Source organism: Lepidochelys kempii, chromosome 27 (assembly GCF_965140265.1).
Source record: "Lepidochelys kempii isolate rLepKem1 chromosome 27, rLepKem1.hap2, whole genome shotgun sequence".
NCBI lineage: Eukaryota > Metazoa > Chordata > Testudines > Cheloniidae > Lepidochelys > Lepidochelys kempii.
Genome location: NC_133282.1, coordinates 12327704 through 12340466, shown reverse-complemented (window position 1 = coordinate 12340466; position 12763 = coordinate 12327704). Strand labels below are relative to the sequence as shown.

The 12763-nt window shown below is 57.0% G+C and overlaps 1 protein-coding gene across 2 annotated transcripts in view; it reads left to right on the top strand.

The window, feature by feature from the left end:
- Nucleotides 1–465: 465 nt before the first annotated feature.
- The window catches only part of ITGA3 (integrin subunit alpha 3), a 44134-nt gene continuing 31836 nt past the window's right edge, over nucleotides 466–12763 (top strand). The window contains exon 1 of one of the 2 annotated variants that reach the window (XM_073326356.1): nucleotides 466–895. In XM_073326356.1, the coding sequence (XP_073182457.1) occupies nucleotides 645–895 (251 nt within the window). In that variant the 5' untranslated portion in view covers nucleotides 466–644. The remainder of the gene's footprint in view (nucleotides 896–12763) is intronic. The other variant, XM_073326357.1, reaches the window with a different exon arrangement.

The window sequence follows — 12763 nt, the reverse complement described above, 5'->3', positions numbered from 1 at the left end:
GGTCTCTGAGCCCTATTTATTCTCGGTGTCTCCGGGGCTGTGACCCTGACCCCAAGGCCGCCAGGCCAAGATAAAATGCCCGGGGTTCCAATACTTCTGCGTCCTCCGGCTTTCGCCACAAAACCCAGGCACAGCAGAGTTGGACTAACCGCACGGGGCGACTTCCCTTTCCCTGGCGGGGCGAGGGGGCTGGGGGCTTTACTCCGGGGCGGGGGGGCGGGGGGGGGCAAGGCATCCCTCCAGGTGGTGGGATGGAGCAGGAGGTGCTTGCAATGGCCACCCAGGGCTGAAAGCTTGTGTCCAAACGCCTGTATCCGCCTGCAAAAGGCCCTGAGAGTGGGGAGGAGGGCGGACACACACCAGCCCCCCCCCCTCCCTCCGGCCCTCCCCTCCCACCTAGGAACCAGCGCCCCTCCCCAGCGGCACGGCTCCTTTAAGAATTAAACTCTTGGGCCGCCGCGATCGTGTCTGTTCCCCGGAAGAAAAGGGCCGCGCAAGGTGGGGACGGAGGAGGTGGCTCGCTCGGCCCCCGCCCCCGCCGGCTGGAGCCCGGCGACGCGCTCAGCGCCCAGCGCAGGGGCGACCGGAGGCTGCCGCTGCGGACCTCGCCCCGCGGGGGGGACCCGGCCGGGGACGAGCCCGCCATGGCTCCGGGGGACCTGCAGCTTTGCCGCCGCAGCAGGGCTGGCCCCGGGCCCCGCCAGCAGCCGCCGCCGCCCTGGGGGCGCCGGCTGGTGCGGCTCTGCCTGGTCTGGGGGGCTCTCTGCAGCCCGGGCGGCTCCGCCTTCAACCTGGACACCAAATTCTTGGTCCTGAAGCGGGGGGCGACCGAAGGCAGCTTCTTTGGCTTCTCGGTGGCGCTGCACCACCAGACGGACGGGCTGGACAGATACCTGTGAGTACCCAGCCGGCAAAGCCTGCCCCCGATCCTAGCTCATGGGGATCCCCCCCCCCCAGCTTAGGGGAAAGGCGTTGGTGGGATCAGCTCCCCCCCCCGGGTCATTCGCAGCCGGGGATCGTTGCTGGGGGGTCGCATTCGAGCAGCTGCTGTGGTGGGTGCAGCCCCCCTTCAGCCTGCCTTGCTTGCCCGCCCTGGCTTTGCTTGGGAGGAGAGGGCGGGGGGGTGGGCTGTGAACTTGAAGTCTCGGCTGAAAGGCGATCCGCAGCGTTTTGGGGGGGTGGAGGGGAGAGGGGGTGCCAACTTTGTAACTGCACGACTTTATTATTATTTATTTATTTGCCATTTGCACCCCCCCCATGCCTCCTCCAGCCTGTGGGTGCATGGGGCTGCCATAGGGCCCAATCTTGCAAAGCGGGGGGGGGGGGCTAACTTGACTCACTCCTCATTGAAATCCCTGGGTCACCATGAATAAAGTTTACACACCTGGGTAAGGTTTGCAGGATCAGCCTTAACGAGCTGGCTGCAGGGGCATCCCTGGAGGCCAGCTGCCGATGCAGACCGGACCCTGTTCCTGTGTGACACAGTCAGCTTGGCCCTCCAGAAAGCTTTTCCCAGGGGTAAGGCAATGAACAGGAGCTGAAGTCCAACCTGCACCCAGAACCTCCTAGCCCGAGAGGGTGAATAAGAGCTCTCCGGCTAATCTTGACACGTTCCCATTTTAACCCAGGCTGCCATGGGAGCAGCCCTGGGCCTTTACCGTGTTCGTCCCGGATCTCTCGGCAGAGGGAGGGTGGAAAGAGCTTTTTAATGGTTTCCTCTGTGGTCCTTGCCCTGGAGTGTAACTGCAGCGCCATGAACCCTGAAAAATCCCTCCAGCGTCTCTGGAGATGGATGAATGGGTGAGAGGCTGGTGGCGAGGGGAGGAAAATTTCCCAGGGACCTGTTGAACATTCCTGTGATTCTTTACTAAACCCTTGCAAAAGAGCCTTTCAGTCAGTGGATTCTCTCTTGATTAACTAGCTCCCCCCTTACCCTGGACCCCCAGCTCTCTCGGAGAGCTCTATTTCGTGCTCTCAAAGGCCTGACTCCCTTATCCCTGTGTAAATCAGGACTGGCTGATTAGAGTCTGTGAGTCGCGGTCGTGGGAGAATCTAGCTGTAGTATTTTTGTACAGTCGTGGCCGCTTGATTGCCCTGCACCCATAGGTGCTGGAACTGCTGTCACACCCCCGGCTTGAAGTGGTTTCTGTTATATACAGGGTTTACAGTTTGGTTCAATGGCTCTCAGCACAAACTGTTCCAACACCCCTGCCTGCACCTTGGGAGTGGGGGTCACCTTCCTCTGCAGTGTGGGTGACGGTCGCTCGCCAGGATTTCTGGGTGTATCTCACTTCATCAATTCCCTGCCGTTATGGGGGCCTCTGGGGGCCTCTGGCGCTGGTGCCCCTCTCTCCTTCCTAATCTCTGCCTGTCGTACATAACAGTCTAGGCTCCTGTATCATAGAATATCAGGGTTGGAAGGGACCTCAGGAGGTCATCTAGTCCAACCCCCTGCTCAAAGCAGGACCAATTCCCAATTAAATCATCCAACCGATTTTTGCCCCATATCCCTAAATGGCCTCCTCAAGGGTTGAGCTCACAACCCTGGGTTTAGCAGGCCAATGCTCAAATCACTGAGCTATCCCTTGGTCTATCTTCAGTGGTTGGGTTTAGGGCGCGGACGCCGGGTGGTGGTGGCCTGTGGCAGACAGGAGGTCAGGCTAGATGACCCAGTCGGGTCCCCTCCACCCTTGAACTCGCCTGCTGGCCTTATGCTGTCATCGACACCAGTGCAAAATGCTCCCCTGATTCCGTAACGTGGCAGGGTCTGTTTGCGCCGGTGTAGATGTCGGCAGGAGGTGCGGGGCAGCGAGGAGTCAGGTTCCCCCGGCTTTTGAAGTTGGGAGCCAGCTGAAGGGTCTGTTTCCATTGCACCAAGCAGGGATTGGGTGCCCTGCGGAGAGCTCTCACTGCAGCAGCTGCATGGGCTGCAGGCATCCGCTGTGCATTCCAAAGATTCATTGGAAATGCTCTTGATGAAGTGTGGGATTTTTATTTTTTTTTTAAAGGGGGAGTGAAATGGTTTTCTCTCTCTCTCTCTCTCTCTCTCTCTCAAGAACAGCTGCTGGGGAGGAGGAGTGCACGGGTTGCGGGCTCCGTGCTGGGAAATGTTGCCTCACAAAGTGTGTTGGGGAAGCCTGGTGATTGCTGGGATCTACCCCGCTTGGGAGGGGTTGTTAGAGAGGAAGGCTGTCCCGGTGGTTGGGGCCCTAGCCTACGACTTGGGAGAGGTGGATTCAATTCCCTGCTCCGCCACAGACTTGCCTAGGTGGCACTGGGTGAGTCACTGAGGTCTAGCTCCACAAAGGTATTTAGTCACCTCGCTCTGTTGTGGATCTGGGCCTTCGCCGCTCAGGACACTGATCCCTGCCCTGCCTCACCAGGGTGCTGGGAGAAGAAATCCATTAAGGACTGCGAGGGGGTGGGGGCAGGTGAGTACTGAGAAACAGCTAAAAGCCCAGAGGGATCGAGAGCGGAGCTAAAATCCAGACTCTCGCGAGGTTCTTCTCTGCCATATAGGAGTCCATATGCTGCCCATGATTCCATCACCCCAAATCCTCAGCCACACCCAAACCTTGGTGACTCGGGCCTTTTTGCGGATAAAGTGATGCACCGAAGCCAGATTCCAAAGCAGCCCCCTTTACGTGGCTCACCTAGGGTGAGGATTTGGAAGGTGGACACCGGAGCCTTCTCCACGTTCTGCTCCTGGAAGGTCCCATGGGAGTGGGCACTGAGGGCTCTGGAAGGACAGAGGTGTTGTAACTGGGGCTCTCCAGAGAAAGGCAGCAAGGAAAAGTCCGAAGGGCAACAGCTGCTTTTGCAACCCTGACCCTGGGGCTGAGCTTTTCTGTCTCACCTGTGTTAGCTTTGGGATAACAAGACTGAGCAGACTGCAGGCCAGAGGACGTGCTTGGGATGCAGAAGGGGCGGGCCAGTGGTGGCTGTTTGCACCCCATCTGCCGCATTGCACACTTAGCGAGGGATTTGTGCGTGCAGGCTGCTTTCCTGTGACGCGTCCGGTGTCAACCACGCTCCACTGGCCTAGCTGCGTTGGTCGTCTGACACGAACGCACTTCCCCCTTTACGTGAAGAAGCAAACGGGCCACCTGGGTCCTCTTCCCTAATGCTTGGATACAGACAGACCCTGTGGGTCTCTCTGGCTCCCAGCCTGCACTGCCCAATGGCACCACAGAGGGTCTCTTGAAATCCTGGCTTGGATTCAGTGGGCGTGGAAGGGACAGCTGGTTCTGCAGCTGGTGGGGCTGGGCTGCCAGGAGAGCAAGGTGACACAGATGGGAGAGAGCGCACTGGCTATCTGAATCATTAAGGAGCTGGATTTCCAAGTCAGCTCATCATGTGCTCAGCAGGAACATACAATCACCAGGCCAGATCAGACCAGTGGTCCACCTAGTCCAATTATCTGTCTCTGACCATGGTTAGCACCTGCTGCTGCTTCAGAGGATGAAACAGTATAATGGGTAATTATGGAACAACCTGTCCATAAGGGAAGTTTCTTCCTGACCCCTGTCAGTTTGCAGCCAGCTTATGCCTTGAAGCATGAGTATTATGGCTCTGATCCAGCAAAACACTTAAACACATGTATGCTTCTTAGCTCAACTCATGTCAATGAGACAACTCGCGTTACTTAACGTTTCACCTGTGTTTTAAGTGGTTTGCTGGATTGGGGCCTGTACTAAGATGTGCTTTCATCCACTTGCATTTCATCTCTTGAATTTCATCTGCTGTCCTCTCTTCCTTTTGTTGGGGAAGAGGGAAAGGAGAACTGACAGGCATTTTCTGCACCAGACATTATTTTTGACGCTGCTGCCATGTCTCTTCTATTCCCACATTAAATAGCTCTCGGGGAAACTTTTCCAAAGCGCCCAAGTAACTTGGGAACTAATTTTAAAAGGGACATTGGTGTTTAGAACCCTGATGTTTCACTGACCCTGTGAGTGCAGCGGTAAGCTCACTTTTGAAAGGGACTTTCATAGATTCCAAGGCCAGGATGGACCAGTGTGATCATCGGCTGACCACCTGTAGAGCACAGGCCGGAGAACTTTCCCAAAATCATTCCTACAGCAGATCTTTGAGGAAAAACATCCAATCTGGATTTAAAAATGGTCAGTGATGGAGAATCTACCATGACTGACCCTGGGTAAGTTGTTCCAGTGGCTAATTGCTCTCACTTAATTATGCCTTATTTCCAGTCTGAATTTGTCTAGCTTCAGCTTCCAGTCACTGGTGTGTTGTACCTTTCTCTGCTGGAGTGCAGAGCCCGTTGTTAAATGTTTGTTCCCCAAGGGCCCAAGTCACTTCAGGCACTCTGGAAAATGTTACTTTTCACCTTTTCAGTCTCTTCTTTGACCAGTTCAGCTGCCTATCGCTGGACCGCTTTGGTTTCTGAGTCGCCTTGTGGTTAAAGCACTGGGCTGGCATCCAGGACTCCTCGGTTCTCTTTCTAACCGTGCCACCGAGCTGCTGGGTGACCCTAGGTAACTCACCTCGGCCTGTGTTTGCAAGCGTGTTCACCAAGTCTGGTTGTGTCCACTTCTGGGCGCCCGCTCTGAGACATTTAAGAGCTGGATTTTCAGAGGTGCTGGGCACCCCCAGTTGCAGCTGAAGTCAACGGGAGCTCCAGGAGCTGAGCCGCTCTGGAGATCAGGCCTTAAGCATCCCAAGCTGGGCGCCCAGAGGTAAGAGGCTACTTCAGCAAATCAGGCCCTTGTTTCCCCTGCCCAGAGCGGGGGGTGTCTCACTGACCCTGAGCGTGCCTCAAGCCCTGCCTTGAAAGACTAGATTGGGCAGCAGCAAGGGTAGGTCCTTCCCTGTGCCCAGCTGCATATGGTACAGGGGGGTTGCTCCTGTGAGCGCTAGGCCAGTAATGTGTGGGGAAGGGCCCGTCTCTCAGGGAATGCGTATCTGGACAGCAGGGCCTAGAGATGCTCTCTTGGCATTCCTGGTGCTCAAGGCAATGACAGCCTATGCAGGGGAGAGACTCCCTATCCATGATGGATGCCTGGCTGGTATCCAGAGGGTGCATTGGCTCTGTTACCGCAAAGCTGTGAGAAATTACGCCTGTGGATTGGGGCGGGGGGAAGGAAATCCAGGAATTGCCCAACTGATCCATCCCAGCCTGTCTCCAACACTGGAGGCTACAAAGGAAGGTGCACCAAAGAAACCACAAACCCTAGCATGCCTGGCCTGTACAATGCATCGGGGGGAGGGGGCGCGGGGGGGATTCCTGCCTGACTCCATGCCCTGAAGCATGAGGATTGACACCCAATTTAATAGTAGCTGTGGAGTTCTCTGGTCCAGTCCAATAGCTAAGCTCTTAGACATTAGCTCCTTCTGGCAAGACGATGTAACCCAGTGGGTAAGACAGTGGGGTGGAGGAGACCTGGCTCTGCTGAGAGACACTGGACAACCCATTTGTCCTCTCTGTGCCTATGCTCTCCCCCCTCTTGCCTTGACCATGAGGTGTCTCAGAACGGATGCCCAGAAGTGGAAGCCACCAGCCTGTGAGCTCTTCAGGGCCATCTCTTTCTCTGGCTCTGTATGGCACCTGGCAAGCTGGGGCCCCGCTCTCTGCTGGATACTGTAATGTAAATAATAAAAGTGGGCATGAGGACGCAGTGTCTGGTCGTCTCAGATGTTCTTTTTTGTATCTGGAGTAGCAGCAATTGTTTAACTTCTCTGGTACCCCCCATCCCCTCTCCCCCAAAGAGGATTTTGCTAATTCAGGAAATTCTTTTACAAGCCTTTTGCAAATAGCCAGAATTTGTGCTGCTGTCAGTCATTAGCTGCCACTTCTCACTCTCCCTCTGCCCCCTCCCACCTCTTCTTGGGCTGGAGCCCTTCCTAAAATCACTAGGTGCTTAAAAACCTGCCCATCGCCTGCCTTCCAGCCATCTCCTGGCTCGCTGGCAGGCCAGTAATGCGTCCTTTCCAGTAATTACAAAGCCTATAAACTGATTCACTCTCTTTATCGTTGCTCTGGGATAGTGACAAGGGATTGCGAGCTTCAAGGAAGATGCTTTCCCTTTTAGAGGAGCGTGGATCCGTTTGTTTCTTTAACGGGATCGATGGTAAAAAGCCCCAAGTAAAGCTCTGCAATACAGGGACGGGTCTGCCACAGCTTTCAGGGAGGAGGAAGAGAGTGCGGGTTGGGGATGAGGGGGTTGGTCTGGATTTACTGTCTGGACAGCAGGTAAGAAAGGAAAAAGAATTGAGAAGCTAAAATGCCAACTCTATAGGTAAAGCAGCCCTGGACTGCTCAGGGTGCTGTGATAACGGGGACCAGAAGGGTGATAGCTACAGAGTCCTAATGCACGCGGATGGTGAGACTAAGGCCTGGTCTACGCTAGAAGATTAGGTGGTTATAACTACAATGCTCACGAGGGGGAACAATCCACAGCCCTGAACGGTGTAGACATCGCTTGGTTAGAACATAGGAATGGCCATAGTGGGTCAGACAGCCCAGCCCAGTGTCCTGTCTTCCGACAGTGGCCAATGCCAGGTGCCCCAGAGGGAATGAACAGACCAGGTCATCATCAAGTGATCCATCCCCTGTTATCCACTCCCAGCTTCTGGCAAATAGAGGCTAGGGACACTCAGAGTATGGGGTTGCATCCCTGCCCATCCTGGCTAATAGCCCTTGACGGACCTATCCTCCAGGAACTTATCTACGTTGATGGAAGTGGGCTGCTGTAGTGTTTTAAGTGTAGACCAGCCCTTAGAAAGTGACAGGAGGGCAGACGCGAAGCGGCGAAAACGAACCAGGGTGCGGGGTGAATCACGCAAGATTCTGGGTGGGTTCCATGAAGCACCATTCATCCGAGCAGTTGGGCTGGGGACCATGGGGGAGCGGCCGGGATGGATCAGGAAGGACAGAGGCTGCTTGTAAATCTGCACCGGTTCCAAACGTAAGAGAAACGTGTGTGCACGCATGAAGTTTTGCGTTGGTTTGACAGCCCCATGGGGCAGGGACCCCGTGTGTATTTGCTCAGCAAGGTCCCGATCCTGACGGGGTGCTGGGCCCAAGTCAAGACCTCTGGATCTGATCCCAGGCCAACGCTGGGGGAAGCCTATATCCAAACTGATTTAGGGCCTGTCTCATTGCCCTGTGTGGTCAGGTCTGTTGCATCCTGGGAGCTGAAGGGGAGCTGAGCGCTGTTTGATGGGCAGGCATTAAAGATAAAGGAGGCTCAGAGTGGGGCCGCTTCCCATTCCTGTTCTGCCTCCTTGGCAAAGGGGAGCTGTTGAGACATGTCACATGGGTCTGTCATCACCTGGACCCGGGGTTGCAGGGGGCAGAGTCCAGAGTAGCTGGAGGCCTCTTCGAACGGGGACTGAAAATTGCCCAGACGGCTGCTAGAGCAGGGCCATCGGGGCCTACTGCATGGGGATGGTAGGGATTCTTGGGGGGCCCCCCACCCCATTGTGCACTCAGCCCCATGGCTTCCTGCCGGCGGGAGCTGAGGCTGTGCGCGGTGCTTCCCTGCACCGGGTGTCTGCCAAGGACACCAGGGGTTGCTTTGCTCTGGCTTGTGCTTGGAGGGTGAAAGCTGCACAGTGCAGGGATTGTGTCATGTGCACGGTCTCCACTTCCTCTTTCCTCCGGGCCCGGGCTCTTGCCAGGTGGGCAGATGCTGGGCTAGCAGCCCAGAGGAGCTGGAGATGATAAGGAGAGAGAGAGCAAGACAAGTTAAAGCACAGATCAGGGTGTCCAGGCCAAATCCCGGCTGGTTCACTTGCCGCCACCCTCCCCAGTCATTCTGAGTGAATATAGCACTGGCCCAAAATGTAGTGCAGCATAGCTGCATGCTGGCGAAAGAAGCTGCCACGTCCCACCCCAGAGGTGGCTGCATCTTGGTGGCGGGATTGCTGTTTGTAAAGTGCATCGGGGTGAATGGTGCCCTGGGGGGGTTGGATCTTAGCATTAGCAGGGAGCGCTTGGTCCCTTGGGTGGAGGCGGCTGGCTCTGCTGAGAGCCCAGGGCATGACAACCGCCTGGCCGAGGAGAGCCGTGCCTCGTGTCCAGCCCATTGTCCTTCTGCAGGAGCTAGGCCGGTACAGCCGGCACGATCTACGCCCCTTTGGCTGCTCCAGCGCCCACGTGCTCCTGGCTTGTCTGGCGCTCCTGACGCTGCCAGGTATTTGGGATTTTTTTATAGCCGGGAGCTAGGGGGAATGTCAGCGGTCGAAGCGTGTGCTGGCCTGCCAGGCGAGCAGGGGCAGCGCCCAGCCTGTGCCTTGAGCAAGAGATGGGAGAGAATTCCAGGGGCTGGGGCCAGATGGGAGCCTCTCTGCCTGCATCCCCTCCCCACCTTGCTCCCCTCCCCCAGCCAGGGCCTGTGGGGGAGTCACCACCGGTCCCTGCTGTACCAGCCAACACTGGATCCAGGGCAGTGGGGGGGTGGGGGCGACCTTGCATTCTTGCCTGCTCCCTTCCCCGCCCCCCGCTTCCAGTATGCTGCAGCCCTGCCTGCTTCAGGGTGTGGGCAACCCCCCTTCTCCCCTGGCCAGTGAATCCTTCTGCAGCCTCCCCGAATGGGCGCCTTCCTCCAGGAGGATTATCCCCTGCCTGAGGGATCTGTGTTTACCCTGACAAAGCCACCAGCTTTGTCTGCCCTGATGTCCCTCGGTGCTGGAGGGATTCCGAGCTGCGTCACCCGCCCTGGGAAAGCAGCTCATGCAGGAATCCTGCCCGCTTTAGGTGGTCTTTTAATTCCTGGGGAGCAGGGATCCAGAACGGTGGGGGTGACCCTAACTGAAACAAACTTTCGTCCCCCTCCCCGCCCCAAGTATCGGAGGCTTTTTGGAATGATTGGATATGGGTCCAAACTCTTCAATTGGTCCCGCACCTCCAGAGCCAGGAATAGAACCCAGGCGTCCTGGCTTCTGTCCCCACTGCTCTAGCCACTAGATCCCACTCCCCTCCCACAGCCAGGAACAGAGCCCAGCTCTCCTGGCTCATAGTCTTCTGCTTGGAAGAAATCAAACAAAACCCCTAACTCTGAACTTGGGGCCCAGAGGTTGAAGGGGGCTCTCCCCTACATCAGGGCTTGTCATCTGCTTACATTTCCCTGCCGTCCACTTCCTCTGCACCCCCACTCTGCAGCTGAGGCTTCCGCATTCCTGGAAGGAGACCTACAAACGTCTGGGGTTGGGGCGGGTGGGAGGACAAAGCTTTAACCACCTGTCCTAAGGAAAGGCGGCTGGATTTTTCCCAGAATGGCCTCACCGGGACCAGAGGGGAAGAGCATCTCCAGGCCTCCCTTGGCAGGGGGAAGCCTGAGGCTAGAAGCGGTGCTGAAAGGGGAAGTGGGGGCGTACTGCCCACATCCACCCTCAGAGTGCTCTGTGGAGGTTGCTAGTTTGGCTGAGCAAACCTCCCCTTCCTCCCAGCGCTGGTGAGCGTCGATGTGCCGTACGGGGCTCAGCCCCTTGTCCGGCGTCTGGGCTGCAGCTCTGCGGCAGCAGGTGGCCTAGCAGGCAGGGAAGCCGGCCTCGGAGCAGCAAGGGGATAGTTCTCTCTCCTGAAGGCCGTGCGGCAGTGGCAAGGATCAGGTGGTTGCGGCCAGGGGATGTGTTTATAATGGGGAGAAGAGTGAATGATCGCCCTGCAGCGGGGAGGAATGCGCTCGCTCCACGCCGGGATTCACGCAGCTTTAGTGCTAGATTCCCTGCCCCCCCCCCCCAACCCTCTCTCTGCCGAGCCAGGACCACCCACTTCGGGATACCAGGGGAAGTCAGTCCCTGCCTTTGCGCAACCTGGAGATTCCTCCTCACTAGCCGCCCCCCCCCACCCCTTCTGCAGGAGAAGAATTTGTTCTCTGTGACCTTTTGAGGCTTATGTGGGAGCCTCCGTCCTCGGCCAGGCCCCCGCTGTGTTAGGCGCTGTACAAAAAGCCAGCCCCTGCCCCAAGGATCCAGCGCCAGAGATGGCTGAAACCAGATCAAGGAGCACAAGGAAACAATGAGTCAGTAGCGGTCCCAGATCACCCTGCTGCCTAGGTTACCTTTGCCTTGCTTCACGGCTGGACACCCCCAGCTCCACCCTGGCCCCCTGCTCCTGGGGCTGGGAGGCAATCCACGTGCATTCAGTTTTGTCTTCCTCTGCGGGAAGATGAAGAGGCTCTTCTGAAGTAGGGGGACCAGATAGCAAGTGTGAAAAATCAGGGGGGTGGGGAGTAATAGGCACCCATATAAGACAAAGCCCCAAATATCAGGGCTGTCCCTATACAATTGGGACCCCTGGTCACCCTATTCTGCAATATTCTAGGGCCTCCATCAAACCATCCAGTTTTCACGTATTTATCCCCCAGCCCACTTTGTGGGGCAGGGCAAAGCTGGTATCATCCCCCCCATGTCACAGATGGGAGCTGAGGACAGAGAGACTGAGTAACTTGCCCAAGGTCAAACTGGGTGGCTGTGGCAGAGCCAGGAATTGATGCCAGACCTCCTGAGTCCCAGGCTAGTGCTCTAACCACTGGACCATCCTTGCTCCTTCAGTTGCTTTCTGTTGAGGATTAGTTTAATCCCTGTTTCTGCAGCCCATCTCATCCCCGAACTCCACCCTTGCCACCTTCTCCTGGGGACGGGAAGCAATACACGTGCATTTGGGCTTGATTGGCATTGTCTCTCAACTCCACTTTCCTAGGGGATCTAGTCCCTGCTCTGGAAAGCCCCCCCCTTCTGTGCTCCCCCCGGGATCCTACACCACCTCCTTCTTGGTCTCTCAGCTGCCTGAGGGATGTGCACGCCCCCATTCCCTGTTTGGAGTTGTTATTGTCCTTTGCCGGGTGCGGGTGGATGAGCCCTAGGAGGAAGGGATTTGCTTTATCTTGCCCTGCCAGACGTGTGCCCACAAGTTCCTGCGTGGATGGCGCCCATCCCCTCTGACATCACGGCCGCTGCTCTCTAGGCCCCGCGGCTCCTTCTGCTGACAAATGCCCCGCCATCTGCTTGTGGTGATGATGTTCGTGTCCTCGATGCCCCGACGTGGGGCTAGTGGTTAGAGCAGGTAACTAGGACCCTGCACTCTTGGGTTCTGCTTTTGGCTCTGGGAGGGGCCGTTGTCTAGTGGTTAAAGCAGGGGACTCCAGGACCCTGGGTTCTAGTCCCAGCTCTGCCACTGACTGGTTGTGTGACCTTGGGTGAGTCCTTTCCCCTCTCTGTGCCTCAGTTTCCCTTTCCGTAAAATGGGGATAATAATGACTTAACTCCCACAAAGGAGGGGTGTGTGTGAAGCTGAATTCCTTAATGGTGGCAAAGGCGATCCTGGTCTGGAAGTAGCTGGAGATGGACAAACTGCCCTCTCGCCTCCCCGGCTGCCACTTCCCATCTCGCCCCAGGAAGGGGGTGGGTGGCACCTCTTGCCCAGCGGATGTGGGGCCGATCTGCAAGCCGATGTGCTGTTAACTACTGACTGCTGGGGTGAGGCTTCGGCCCAGCTCCTCTCTCCGTGCCAAGGGCTTGGTCCGGCTCCAGGGCTTTATTTGAACAGCTCGCTCTTGGCTTAGCTGGCACAGGGCAGCTTTTTCAGCCCGGCTCTGCCGAGCAGTTGCCTTGGAGCCGGGTTTTCTTCTTGCTGCGCAGGAGGGACCCCCTGACTCCTGCAGGCTGGTTCCCACTCAACCCGCTTCTCCCGCTCTGGGGGGCAGCTGGCACGTGGGATGGCTTCCCTCGGGCGATGAAGGCTCTGCGTGGGCCCCTGGCCCAGGTACTTTGGCCCAGGCACCTCCTGGCTGCTTGGTCC